General features: G+C 39.9%; 1 protein-coding gene across 4 annotated transcripts in view; it reads left to right on the top strand.

Moving 5' to 3' along the window:
- Nucleotides 1-14,761, top strand: part of CELF2 (CUGBP Elav-like family member 2) — a 345,481-nt gene that overhangs the window by 62,193 nt on the left and 268,527 nt on the right. For all 4 annotated transcript variants that reach the window (XM_067317361.1, XM_067317320.1, XM_067317315.1 and 1 more), the window contains exon 2: nt 1,996-2,031. In XM_067317361.1, coding sequence (XP_067173462.1) covers nt 1,996-2,031 — 36 coding nt within the window. The remainder of the gene's footprint in view (nt 1-1,995; nt 2,032-14,761) is intronic.

Below are 14,761 nucleotides of genomic sequence, written 5' to 3'. Positions count from 1 at the left end.
TCCTCTTTGCAACCACTCAACACAGTTCTGACCTGTGTCTTTTGAAGCAAAACTCCGGGAGGTTTAAGGCAACCTTCTGCAACCAGCAAACTGAACGGCGCAGCTTGAAGATAGATTCAGAGTCAACAAAAATGCAAAAAATCACCTATGTTCGAGGGCACCCTTTTATCTTCCGTGGCACCAGAATGGATCCAAAAATTGCAAATGTAACCATTCAGGAAAAAGCCTGGGTGTCACTGGCTCAATTAAAAAAAAAAATTAAAAACACAAGACCCTTACACCTTGGTCATAGTCCAAATAGTGCCAAAGAGCGTGGAAAATCTATAACTATAGAAAAACTCTGACTTATGCTTTTACTGTGATAAATCTTCAGTTATCACATCAGAAAAGTGTACGGCAGAAAGCAGGTGGGCCCAGGAAAAAGCACAAGTGGGTATTAAAGAGATTAAGATCTGTTAAAGTAGGAGGGAAAGGGTGGTCTTGTAAAGGTGTGTAAGATAATGAGCAGCAATGGTAAATAAAGGTAAATAAGATCACCCTGTTCATTTTTTGGTGACATCGGATAAAATGAAAAGGAACCATGTAAAACTGATGATGCTATTTTGTATGAGGGGTAATTAGCTTGATGATGAGGTATCACTTGAGGTTAATAGTTTAAACAGATTTTACAGAACATTATTGATACAAATACAGGAGTTACAGCACATGGCAGAGGTCTACAAAAACCTTCAAAAAATATCATTTTTTTGGCTTGGATTCCTAAAGAAATTAGGTTCAGAGATTGATTTTGTATTTATAAGGTTCATACCCTTGCAACAAAAACCCAGAGGCATGGCTCTGCTGCTCAAGGATCACTAGACTGATGTTTTGGGCAATGTTTAAGGCAGGGAGGTTTTTGAGAGCTGTTTTATTTAGTTACGTCATTTAACTTTTTTTTTTTCACCTGTATGTAAAAGGGGATGGTAGGGTTTTCTGTTCATCAGCTGGAAATCAGGAGAAGACAGTACTATGCGGAAAACAAGTTCACAAGCTGTAGACGTGAAATCTTGCAATTTGACTCTTAGCTGAAGGAAATTAGATATTAACTGGCTATCTTTCCTACGGTCACCTTGGCCATAGGACAGAGATTTCATCTAGCGACTAAGAAACAAAATGCGAAATTGGATGGACCTTTGGTCAAGTCTAGCAGAACAAACCCCTTATGCCTGTTTATTATTGTTTTCTGAAGATGTTATAGATGGGAGAGCAAGGAAAATTGCTTGTTTGGAGCTATCTAACTGATTTTTGATCTTTGGATAAGGTCTAAGCAAATGCACTGGGGAGGGAAGCAAGGACATATAGTGGTGGTAGATGTGGGATGTATTTTATGTCATGTATACAGGCAGTGGTAATGTAGCTAATTGCGATTTAATTTGACATATCGGTTACCTTAGCCCACTTTCACTCTCTGACATCTTTTCTCCCAAACAAATTCCAAACCCACCAAACAGCTTCAAGCTGTAAATTGCATCAAAACCCACATATCGGAGAACAACTATTGCCTAAAACCAAGATAAGAAGGTTTAACACTAACTTAGCATTTTCTCAGAGCATGACATTTCTATAAATCTAAGTCAAATGTCTTGTTGTTTCTGCAGCACTAAAAATGGGAATTTTTTCCACTGGAAAATTGGCCCAGTGCTACATTTTAGCTATGTAGGATCATGCAGTGCTGGCATTTGAAGTAGTGATAATTTTATGTTTAAAAAATGAGTAATTGAACCATTGAGAACTTTATTCTAATGAAAGCCTTGGATCACACTGCATCGTCTGTTTATCACGTTCGTGTGTGCCTGCTCACGCAGACATCGCATCTGTGAGTGACGCGTCTGCGTATAAAATGGTGTATGTGCTTCTGCACTTATACAAAATACTAGTAGTGTAAGGGTCTCTGTTGCTAAAATACTATAGCTGCTTTAAACCCCAGCTCATTTTTCCGTACTTTGTGTCTTTCAGAGAGTCTGCCGCAGAGCTACCTGGAGCATTACCAAGGTAAGCAAGTTGCTCTAAAGCGAATCTCTCGATCTGTGTCCGCAACCTGCTGGAAGAAGCATGACCTTTTGAGCCAGAATGTGATCTTTTCATAAGGAAAACTGCTGGGATATTGAGATTTGGGCCTGCAGGGAGGGCAATGCATACCCTGCCTGCCATAGACAATTAAACATCTGCAAAACGCTGGAGCAACTAAAACTGCACGGGTTTAAAATAGCACGTTTAAGTTGTTTGGAGGCTTAGCACGACTGTGTACCTGGAAAGCAACATCCCAGATGTGGCTGTCTTCCAGCTGTGCGATTATAAATATTGCAGGTGGCTTTGCTTTTGCTTTAAATTTCACCTGAGGGATGAGGGGAGGGAAACGTGGAGGGTGAAGAGAAGACACTGAGCTCTTAAGGCGTTTTCATTTGGAAAGCAGAAGAGCTTAGATCAGGTTCTCCAACGGTGAGAAAGGTTTCCATAAAATAATAGAGCCAGACACAGCTTCCAGGCTGCGAAAGAGGTTTGGAAGAAAGACCTGCCCACTTAGAGGATGCAATAAAATGCGGTAATCATGCAGATGGAGAAAAGGGTGGAGAGAAGGAAAAAGAAAACCCAACTCTGCTTTGGTAACCTGTGACTTTGCAGAGATGCCTTGTGAGCAAGGAAAATGGTGGTCTCGTGCCTTCTGCAGCTTTTGCCACCCACTTTGTTCTCTGAGGTGCATGAGGTTTTAACGAGATTAGGGTTTTGGGGGTTTGGTTATCCTCTGATTAATACCAATGTTGGAGTTCATATGATATGTAATGTTTAAAGAATATTTCAACAAGAAAATTAATTTTCTCTAAACATGGTAATACAGTTATTTCTGCTTCTAAGGCAGAGAAAAATTGTCTACCTAGATTTCTTTATGGTGCGTGTGGGGTGTATTCATCGGCTTGTCTGTATTGATAGGCTGTAAAAATGTGTATTTTCATTATATTTAATGCTTTTTCTCCCTAGTCATGTACCATATTGTTTTGCAGGTACAATCTTGTTAGATTTATATCAATTCATTGATTACATACCTTTCTTTTTAAGGTTTCCCATCACTTGATATCTTACTTGAGCAATGAAATACGCTGGTGAAAGTTAGCCAAGCATTTGAAATTGTTTGTTTGCTGGCCAAAGATCAGGCTTACCTGCCACTGAAAAGATTTCATCCATCCTAGTTGCAAAAAAATTACAATTCTGCATACGTAAAAAATGAAAATAGAGAGTCAATAGCGCAACTGTCTCCTTGATTAGGAACGTAGATATGGCTGCTTAGCTGTCTCTTTTACTGTTTTTAATGCTAAAGTATTTCCAGTTTGACTGCATGCCACTAATTGGTTGGATATTATATGACTAATATACTGGAAACATGCTGTCCTTGTACTGCAGAAATGAATTCCGCTTTAAATTAAAGTTAAAATGAGAGATGCAGGTGCTTGAATAAACATCCAGTTTCACACTTGCCATTAATGATTGCCTAAATGTGCTTTTTGAATTATTACCGCAAGGCTTTAATTTCAACTGTGGCAAGATGTTGCGGGTAAAAATCAGATTATACAAGCGATGTGCACAAGGCATTGTAATTGCGTTATAAATATTAAAACCAATGATCTTGTCTTGATTTAAAACAAATGTTTACATCTGCGTGCAGGTTGGCTAGTCCTCAAGCCTTCTCTGGGACTCACCTGTTCTCACGTTTCTCTAAGCGAGCCGTTCCTTCGGGTATTTAATTTTAGGTTGTGATGTATTAATCTAATATTTTATGTTCTTCTCTCAAACTCCAAGTGAACTGTTTTGCTGTTATTAATTCATAAGCCTGAAACAGTCTGGTGTTGTCTTCTCCCCCTGGCCCCCAAACTGCTTTATATCGTATACAATTTCAGGTACCGCACCTCGAAGTGATAAAGCTAAGAACCGCTTTCCCGTAGTTACTGGGCTAGTTGTGTTTTGCCTAATGGGGCAGGAAAACAAACCGAAACCCCTCTGTAATTCTAGAAAATTCAATCTCATTTGTACAGGCAGGCATAGTGTCGTTTCCCCGGGTATAGTGGCTCGTGGATATATTTGTGGCTTGGATTGATCAACCCCCTTTCAGCGTTGCTAAGCCTGGCCAAAGGGTCTTCGCTGCGAGCTGTGCAAGCGTGAGCAGATGTGTCTATATTGGAGTATTTTGTCTTAATGTCAGGACGATTTCGGCACTGGTGACTCTAATTTTTTTTTCCCCACGTTTGTTGTCATAAAAAAGAAACAACCCAAACTGAATTTTACATAGTTGGATTACAGAAGGGAAATTAGGGATTTGTTCCCAGAAAGCCACGTAAATGGTCAGAAATTAGAGGAGGGAATATTTTCTCTTCTCCTGCAGTAACCAAGATGTGCATTTTTTTTTAAAGGGGAATAAAACAAAGTGTCTTGGTGGCTTTTAATATCGTCATTTTCCATCAAATGCTGTCGATCGTTCCCTAATGATGTTTTTTAAGAGGAAGAAGAAATAGCCTTACTTTTTGCCACTGAATAATAAATTTTACTGATAGGTAAAAGTAGAAAGACCTGAGTTGGAGGACATCATTTAGAAGGAAACCTTATAGATAGACTTTGCCCATAGAAAGATATGAAAATACCCTGCATGATTATATTGTGTCAGTTTTACTGTACCAGCTGTTTCTGATGATTTGGGGAGCACAGATTAGAAAAGGAATTGAAAATTCCAACTTAAAACATGATAAAGAAGCTTCACAATTTTTATATTAAATGCCATTATTATACGTATGAGTGCATATTGTTTTTTCGAAGAAAGATTTTCTGTGTGTAACAGCACATCAAAGAAAAGATCTTCACAAGGAAAACTTTATAATATTATTAAGTTGTTCATTGCATGACCTATTTAGAGTACTCAAATACTTCTTGTTGTAGACTACATAATTAAATTTTAAATGGAACATGATAAAGAAATTATACTGGTGATCTCTAGAGATTTGAATACCCTATTTGGATCTTTACAAGAGTGTAGCAAAGGCATACTTTAAAATTTAATAAAGGTCTGGCCTATTTTTTTTTTCCTTTTAGATGTTCTGTAGCTGCTATGGCAGCCCTATTTCAAACCGTATTTGCTCTCAGTGTTACATAGGTGCTCGCCGAAATAACGGATCAAACCGAAACTATTGAAAGCATATATAGGTTGGCGTGAGCCATCCGCCGTTTGAACGCGCAGTGTTCAAACTCAGCAGTGAAGGAGGGCTCCTAAAATCGACTACCCAACGTTGCAACCAGCCTGTCTGTGGCCCGACGTTGGCACCGGCGCGACGGCGGCGCCGGTCCCGGGAGACGTGGCGCAAAGCCCCGCGGGCGCCAGGGAGGCCGTGTCGGGGGCCGGCGCGAGAAGAGACGCGGCTCCGCTAGCCCGGGAGCGAGTTCAGTCTCGAGCCGCTTCTGTTCGTTTCTGCGGAAGCTGCTTTGTGTCGAAAGAGCAACCAATATTTTAAATAGGGAATAGCCGCCTGGATTACTCATTTGCCTAATGCTAGGTTGGTAACGGCAGCAGAAATACAGTTTGTTTTATTTTTTTGTCTTTTATGCAGCGGCTCAATCTTAGATTTCACTTGGGGGAGTGAAGTTTAAATGGTCACCTCCCCTTCTAATCTGTTGGGATTTACTGTTTAAAAAAAAAAATCAAAGAAATAATTTAAGTAGATATTTTTCATAGAAAAACTGAAAAGCCCCTGCTTAAATCTTTAGCATAACTTGCATTTTGAGGTCAAGGCCATCTTAAAAGAGTCACCGAGAAACTTTTTTAGAAGGACAAGAGGAAATCTGCAATAAAATATACGGGTAAGGATACAATGATAGAACAAACTAAAAAGTATGTTTAAATTGGAACTTTGCATCCTTACTTTGTCTTATGACTGTAATTTGCAAACTATATGTACCTTAAGCCAGGGGTCTGGAGCAGAGGACAAATTTTAAGCCCTCTGGTTTGGTTTTTCTCCCTTTCTCTTCCATAAAATTTCTTTAATGGTGTCTAAGCTCCATTTACTGTAGCAACTTACGTTCCTGTGTGGCAACATCATTTTGAAAACAGAATCTAAGTATCGAAGTCACTTTGGTACTTCTGAAAAACGTTAACCTGCAACTTCCCCATTATTTAAATCTAATGCAACTAAGCTTTTATCTAAAGGGAAGAGAAGAATTGACAACCCACCACATGACAAGCAAAATGAAATCTCTTGATCGCTAACTGTCAGCAGTCTTTCTCGTCCCATTGTGTCAGGGAAAGATATGTCTTCCGAGGAGCTAAGTACACGAGATTTTGAATCATTTCTGTCTTGACAGCCAAACCCAATAACTACTTGTAAGTGCAGGGTGAATTATAAAGTCTATGTGGCTCCGCAGGGTGAATTAGTAAAGCATCCATGAGGATTTTAATTATTGTACAATTAATTTTTTTTTTCTGAAAGTATTGAGGGTGCTGACTAAAGACCTGCTTGACACCTGCATTGCTCTCCGTGTTTCGCAGGGAAGGAGGGAGCCAGGGTTAGCTTTGGTGTTTGCTGTTCTGGTCCTCCTTGGCTGACACCTTCTGCCAAGCGGTTTCTGAGCTCGTCCGGTTTTACCTTTACTCATGTTTTGCACGTTGTGGATGTCCTCTTGTGTCACCTGTCCTGCTTTGTCGGGCTTGAACACCCTTTTCTCCACCATATGTGTCTCTCCCCATCTACGGCGCAGAATTTTTCTTACCCCAATGTAGGATTTACTGACGTTTTATGCCTCCTTATATAACGCAGGGGTTCAGAGTAGCCCGTTTGCGGCCGTCTCTGCTAATTGGAGAGGTTCTGCTTTCCGCCTCCAAATACCTTCTCGAGACTCGCTTTCATTTGGAGGCGGATAAATAGTAGGTCAGAAAAAGTTTTCATCTAAGGCGGCAGGCGGTGATAGCTGATAACATTAAAATCTCTCAAATGTCGAACAATACGCGGCTAACCGGAGTTGGGTAGTGTATTGTCTTGTATCTTCTTTGAAACCACATTGTTAAAAAGAAAAGAAAAAGACTCCAGTCCTCGATATTTAAATGTTCTCAAGTGAGCTGTTTGAAAGAGCAGGATTTTCATAATTTGGATGGCTGCCATTTTCAGAGGAAAATCATTATTTTAAATTGAGACTCAAATTTAACTAATCACTCCATAAACAAACAAAAAAAAATTACGTTTGACCTTTCTCTATGCCTCAGATGCTTATTTCTAAATATCACTTTCTTTCTTCCAACCTTTCGTGTTGTTTTCCTGTGCTGCAAGCAGGACTGCCCATTATCCGTTGTATGTGTTGGACAAGAATGGCCTGATGTTGTTTGGTCTTTCTGAGATGCTGCAATATAAATAGCAGTAATTAATTGGGATAGTAACTGGTGTGATGTTACTGCAAGTGAATCTGTTTTTTGAGCAAATTATGAGCATGAGTTGTCCCTCTGTTATTTTGATTTTTACTTTCTCTAAGTAGAGCTTCAGCACCCTTAAAATGTGACATGGAGTTATTTCTGCTGGTAACTGTTGGAATGCTTTTTTTATTTTACATCTCTTAATATTTTTTACAGCTGATGTTAATGTTAAAACACACTGATGTGCAATCTGATCCCTCTCTGAAGAGATATTTTTAAAATCTTCAGAAGACTCTAAAGGGTGGAGAGGTGATTACCCATATGTGCTTAGTGAGGACTGTTGCATTCAAAAATTACTAGGACACCAATGGTAGGATTCACATTGCCTAAATTTAGCTATCACAAAAGTCCTTGGTCTAAAGAACCAGGGGAGAAATGAGGGAAAATAGGTGCTTCTTGTGGGGACAGGGTGAATAACCTTGGGGAATTGTTTTTCTCTCTCCTTTGCGTGAAAGAGGAGCCGTGGTGAATAGCATAGACTAGCTGTTTCACTTGATGATAGCTTTAATTTAAAGTGAGTCCTAGCAGACTGCGTTTTACAAGTGTTAAAGTGCCAAATGACTTAAGCAGATGCCTCCCAGAGTTTTGAGGACATTGGCATGCTTAACCTCAAAAAAACTTTGGATATTTGCTACTTCAAGCCCTAAATATAGACTCTGGGAAGAAGGGAGGGAGCTGGACAAAAATGATCATTGGACTTGATACAGCTCTGACCCAGAAGGCAGGTAGCTCTGTTCTCGCAGTGCAGAGTCCTCAGAAATCATTGCTTTTAGTCTTGAAATGTCTCCTAATTATACGTAGCCTTTGAATCTTAAAATGAGCGTAAGTGATTTCACTCAGTGACCTGGGTTTTGAATCCACAACCATTTTTTCACCAGCAATTGTTATCATCTCTCTCAAACATTACTGAATTTGACAGTAGACCTTTCTGTTAAAAGGCTGGTAGGGCTTTCATTTTTAATCCGTGTTGTAAAACTCTAAAACTAGAGATATATTCCTTTTTTTTTTTTATCTTATTCACCTTTGCCAGACTTGTATCTTTTTGACTTGTCTTACAAAGCCTTGCCATCCAAACGTGCCCACTGATGATAATGTGCAGCAGAAATGAAAGGACTCGGATCTCTTCATTTCCATTCCTGAAGGTGAATTCCAAGATCGTGATTATTTTTATTTATACAGTGCCTAAAGAGTGCTAAATACTTTATGGAACAAATAAAAGACCTCTTGTAAAAAGCACGCATTCCTATAATCTAATTTTAATCTCAAATCAGGTGGTATGAATGCTAAGCAGCAGGGCTTGAAGAAGAAAGGAAGGTGTACGAGGGTTGCACTAATAAGATTGAGCAGTTATTCAGGTTCATTATCTGTGCCACTTAATAGTGCTGCAATATCTTACTGATTTAAGTTAAATTTACATTGGTCTGGGGAGAAGAGTTGACTGACACAGGAATAGTATTTCTTAGCTTTGCTCAAAAAATGAACCTTTGAAGAGCAATTTGAATGAAGATGTGGGAAGTGACCATCACAGATGGGTTTTGAGAGGTCGTACCAAATGTAAGAAACAGCACAGGAGACGACCTTAAAATAGAAATCCTTTACAAATCCTCACTCTAGTTCATATTTCAGTAGAAATACTTGTGCTCCAAGTTAGTGGTTTGTTTATATCCTTTGCTTAAGTGTTGTTTTAGCACTTAAGATCATCAAATAAATGTTATTTAGGAAGTCAGTGCAGAGGATGAAACTTGTGGGAATAAGTTCAGATGTAAATATAATTTTGCGAGAAAAAATGCGTATACGCATCTGCCTCTGGAGAAGGATCCCAGCAACTTAGGTCAAGGAGAGCTTTGTTAACCTGGCAGAGCTGAGAAGTTTTCTAGTCTTAGTACCTGTGCTAAGTTAGGCAAGTGATCAACAGAGTTTTATATACCGTGTTTTATAAACAGTTAGAAATGATCTGCTGATACACAGGGGAGGTTATGCATACGATCCTTAGTATGGGTCCCAGAAGAGCGATAACAAGATTGCTGGGACAGTGTCATGAAACCAGCACTGATACTCCTCGTACAGCAGAGACTCCAGTCTAGTCCTCTCTTCAGCGTTCCCTGCCTTATGAGCATCACCCTTATTTATGGAATAATAGCTGGTATATAATTTATAAAAATTCAAAATATCTGAATGATTCTGAAAGATTTGCTCTGAATCATAAGCAAATCTTGGACAATTCTTAGATTTTTTTTCCCTGTCTCTAAATATTTCACTAACACATTCCCCAGTGTTCAAGGTTAACAGCTTATACTTCATCTGTGTTATATTAAAAACATTTTTACTGGAGTCCATAAATGTTAAACATTTCTAAAAGGCAATGATCACAGTGGGACTAGATGCCTTACATAAAACCAGACACGAGACCTTCAAGCAATAATTGGTGACTGTGTCTTATTTTTTGAGGGCTCTGACTTGCGATTGCTCCTGTGAGATGATGCAGAGTTTTAACATCTGTACCTTGATATTGTAAGGAGGCAGTCCCAAAAGTTTTCCCTGATCAGCAAGAGAAGACCATGTGCCCAAAACTCACGTGTTTGAGCCCAGTGTCTCAAGCGGTGCCGTAACTCTGTTATTAGTGAGGCGTTTTTGCCAGTTCAGAGCCACCGAGGACCTATCCCACTTTCTGTGTGTATTCTCCCAGTGCATTTTGCGAGTTGTGCCATACGCAGCACTTCCACTACAGCAAAGTGCAAACACCGCACTTCTCTTAGCTGGACTCTAATGGAATATATTTTTCAATCCAACTCGTGCAATTTTTGCAGCATTCGCACCGTTTCCTGCAGGGAACATTTAAGCCTCAGCAAAGCCATGATGTTGCAGAGCGGATGCAAATCATGTCTGCTGGCCATGCTCTAGCCTTAAAGAACGTACATGGAGAAAGGAGGCGAGAAAACAAGATACAGGTTTTTATCTAACACACAAAAATAGAGAAATGCCTTTCACTTCTTCCTTCCGAGTCTCTGGTCTCAGCCTTTAAACACTCATCTCACACTGTTTATGCGCTTAACTCGGGACAACAGTCCTGCTGCTAGCCAAGCGATTGCACGAGGCAGTGCAATTTTAGCACGAGTATCGCTGCTCGCTCATTGCTGGAAAATGAGTATTTGATACTGATTTGGTCACTAAGGCTATAGACACCTTTACCTGATTAAGAAAAAATAAGAATACACACATTAAAAACTCTGTTTTGTATCAAATTGGGTTTGGTAGCATCCTCCTGAAAGGTATGAGCTGAGGGTCCTCATGAAGTGGAAGACTAAAATAAAGGCTTAATGGCTCCTAAAGCTGTTTAGGTAGGTGGCTTGAGTTCATCCAAAGTGCCGGACAACCACCAGTGCCACTGACTTTGGTTCAAATGGCCGGCACGCAGTCCTTTTTCAACCCAGGCTATTAATTCAAGAGACTAGTGCAAAGATCTTCCAAGGTGGTTGGGACGGTTAGGAGATCTGCTAAGGGTTGGAGCTCAGTAGTCCATCTTGTAAGTAGACATTCAAAAATATTTTCATTATTAAGATTTTCTGCTGGGGGGTAGAGATGCACCTGCACTGACGGTGCGCCCAAAGGCTTTGGCCTCCTGTGCCTCAGTCGGGATTAGTTTTCATTCCCGGATCGTGTGCTGAACATAAGCTGAAGTTCCTGCAGCTAAAAAGTTTTATTTAACAAAAATGAAATATTATTATTCATGTCATGAGTAATTGAATCCCCAGATGTTCTCATTCTGTATCAATGGCTGGGGACAATATGACTCTAGATAGACTGTGACAACATGAATTGATTTCTTCTTTTCTTTTTTCTTTTTCTTTTCTCTCTTTTTTTTTTTTTAAACCTGCAAAGTGACTGTGGGTTTTTTTTTAGCTGATTGCTTGAAGCTGACATTACAGGCTGTGCAGCTGTAAAAAAGACCTTCTCATTTTCATTGAGAATAAATAAAATAAAATATTACAGAAATAGCACTGCTTTTCCCAGTCCTGCCCTTGCTGAAATAAACAGAGATATCTTGGATAAAGCTATTGAATTTGGAAAGGCATTCAAGAGAAGAGTCGGTCGCTGCTAACACTGAATAGTCAGAATGTAATAATAAAAGTAATCATGTTACTAAAAAGCCACCTGTTACTTCCTTGGGTTTTTATCTAAAGCGTAGAATTCTTTTTTTTTCTGCTTGTTTTTGAATTTATAGCAGAGAAGGGAAATCCAGATCTGAAGGAACCTTATTATATGCAAGATACTAATTCCTTCTTGAAGTTAAGCGGAAAAAGAAATGATGCCCACCAGTATTCCTAAAGCTTTTAAGGATGGACGTTTCCACGAAGGAACAGAAGGAGAAGAACTTTAAGTACTTGTTAAGGCACTCACACACAGCCTGTGCATGCAGCCAACAGCCCATTTTGCTGAGCCCAGAAATCACCCCGAGTAATTTCTCTAACAGCAGCATCGACATTGCACCACGAATCCCTGAGGATCTCAGGGCCGCGTGCCGTGACCGGGGCCCCGGCAGCTCCCGCGGCGGCCACGCCGGGTGGGCAAAACGGGGTGAAAAGGTGGCCATCAAAGAAACCTGACACACGACTGTGAACGTCCCAGCTGAGTTAAAGATTCCAAAAATGATTAATGTTGGAAGGGCTTTATTTATTGATTTTTTTTCTTTTTTTTTTCCCCCTCCTCCTTGTGACCTATTTTTCGGAAGAACCGCACGGTTCTGCCCAGAGTTGTGTGTTTGACAGGTTGCTCACCACTTCCAAGGGGTGTAGCCAATCCCTTATGAACGTACAGTAGCAGAAAATTTTAATTGGCATTTCATTTTAGCTTTTTTTTTCTGGAAATGATGCAACGGTGATTTTTTTTTCTGTATTATGGAAAAAGTCTGTGGAAATAACAGTTCAGTGGCTGTAGCAGGGTAAAAAGAAAGATCCCTGGGGATAATACTGCACATGCAGAATTGGGAGAAGAAATCGTAGGAGAAAAAGATTCAGTTAAAGCAGCAACTTTCAAAACTTGCAAGGCAGAAAAGAGTGATGTGGTTTAAAGGGGATATTGATTGGGCCAAGCTATGCGTGAACTCTTTGCACAACCTCAGTCCTTCTCCAGTGTCTGAACCGTGTAGAATTAATGCAGGGTTTTTAGATCAGCTGCTTGAAGTTTGGCTGTAAAAGTAGTGAGACTGATGAATGGCAAGCACTCAAGGTGATTAAAAAAAGCTAAATAAAAAGTTACCTTAAGGACTTTGAACAACTTTGTTCATTCTACTTTTTTCTAGTTCTGTGCACGTTAGAGCAAGTCAGCGCGGGAATCTGCCTCATTTCTTCCAGCTTCCTTTGTACCTTGAGAGTGATTCACTTTCCTCAGCACTTCCATCAGGCGATGTGACATAAATGGGAAATAATTTCCCCTCCTGAATTTGTCTCAAAATGTCAGGGACCTAGCAGGCATTTTCAGATATCAACCCATCTGAAAAATTCAGAGCTCGGGCAGATGTTGAAATTCTGGCAGTCAAATTTGGCTTGCTGCTCTCATGCGTGTTTTTCAATTTTGGCCTTAAGTAGGTGATATTTTATTAACTTGTAGAACATTGTCGAGTGTGGGTAATGGTTGTTGGATAATACAAAATATGTGGCAGGAGCTGTCTGTCTTTATAGCAGCATAGAGCTGCTGTTCGGGAGGAAACCAATGGCTCATCTGTTGCAGCTCTTGGTCTGTCGGGTATTAGGTACCAGCTGCTTTTAAAGTCTAAAGAAGGCAGCTATGGAAATAAGTATCCACAAGAAAAATCTTATCTTCCTCTACCCAAACCTCTTTTCACAGCAATAAGAAGATGCTTTATATCCTCTTAAAACCTGTATGGTTTTCAGGACTTTTCTAACTCTTGATGTTCTACCTTTTTCAAGATGTATAGCCATCCAGTTTTCTTCTGAATTTCAGCTGTCATGCTGTCTTAGGGTGAGTAGTTCTACAGACTAACAATGTGCCAAAACCAAAAACTTACTTCTTTCTGTAAATTTAACTTTGGATTAGCTTCATTTTGTGAGACAGGGCACAGCTTTAAAGAATTATGGCTGGAGGTCACAAAACTGATTACCAATAAATAAAGCAGGAAAAAGCCCCAAATTCCTCTTTTTCTTGTTTCCTGCATGCTGCATGTATCAAAGCTGGACTTTTGCAACCCTCCAAAGGGCTTATGAGATTTATAGCATCTGTAAATCTCATGGTGCAGATCAACTCTCAGCTAAGAAAAATTAAACTGTCCAGAGCAATCTTCCCCCCACCTCCCGCCAAAAAACCCCAAAACATAAATAAAACCCAAGTCCTCCACCAAGCCCACCTTCAGCATTGTTTCTGCAGGCTAAGAGCCTTCCAGGCTAACCAGAGGCAGTTGCAGGGTGATCTTCCTGCATGCAGCATGCCACTGCCAAGGCTGCTCCTTGCAAGCATACGATGCACTAGTCATCGTTGTTTATCTACCCATCGCACCTAGTCCTTTTTGCATTCGGAAATTCTCAAAATGTGCTTTCCCCCAAAATCTGCTACAGCCACCAGTCTGTTTTTCACTGGTGTTCCTTGCTAAAAAAAAGGGGGGGGGGGGATTTATCACATATCCCATATGTGTTTTATGATACTGCAACTTGATAACTGAGATATGATTTTATAAGGAAAAATCCCCCAGGGAAGCATGCAGATGTACTGTGGAAAAATACTGACACTTTGTGCTCTATTTGTAGGAAGGGTATTAACACTTTCTTGCCTTTTTTTTTTAACAGAAAACAATATTAAACTAAAAATATATGCTTGTGCCTCTCTTAAAGGTCCTGAGGATAATGCCCAAGTTGTGGCTAAAGTATGTATATGAGTTAAAATGATTCATGAGTGATGCATCAAGCTAAGATTCAGAAAAGACACCTGATCTCTGATGATATCGCTGTCTCCTTCCTTTCAGCGAAATCTGTAGCCTTTTGAATCTGAAGCGAATGCGGCAGCTAGGGAAATTCAGCAAGATACTAGTAACGGGGGCTATTGATGGCGTGCTCCATGCTGGAAAGCTGTCTGGTTATTGAATGCAAATGTGACTTAGATGTGTAAATTATATTTGAGGTTTCATCAGGAAGGCATTAATATATCTAGAAAACATCTAAAAGCATTTAAATAAAATGTTAATTGAAAGTATAGCAGAGTATTAGCATGCTTTTCAAAGAATGCTTCAATTCCAGGCACGTAACGAGGAAGTGAGCACTCTGATCTAGTCAAACAGAA

This window comes from Apteryx mantelli, chromosome 1, assembly GCF_036417845.1.
Source record: "Apteryx mantelli isolate bAptMan1 chromosome 1, bAptMan1.hap1, whole genome shotgun sequence".
NCBI classification, from domain to species: Eukaryota; Metazoa; Chordata; class Aves; order Apterygiformes; family Apterygidae; genus Apteryx; species Apteryx mantelli.
The sequence above is the reverse complement of the archived record's forward strand: the minus strand, read 5'-3'. Positions and strand labels throughout refer to the sequence as shown.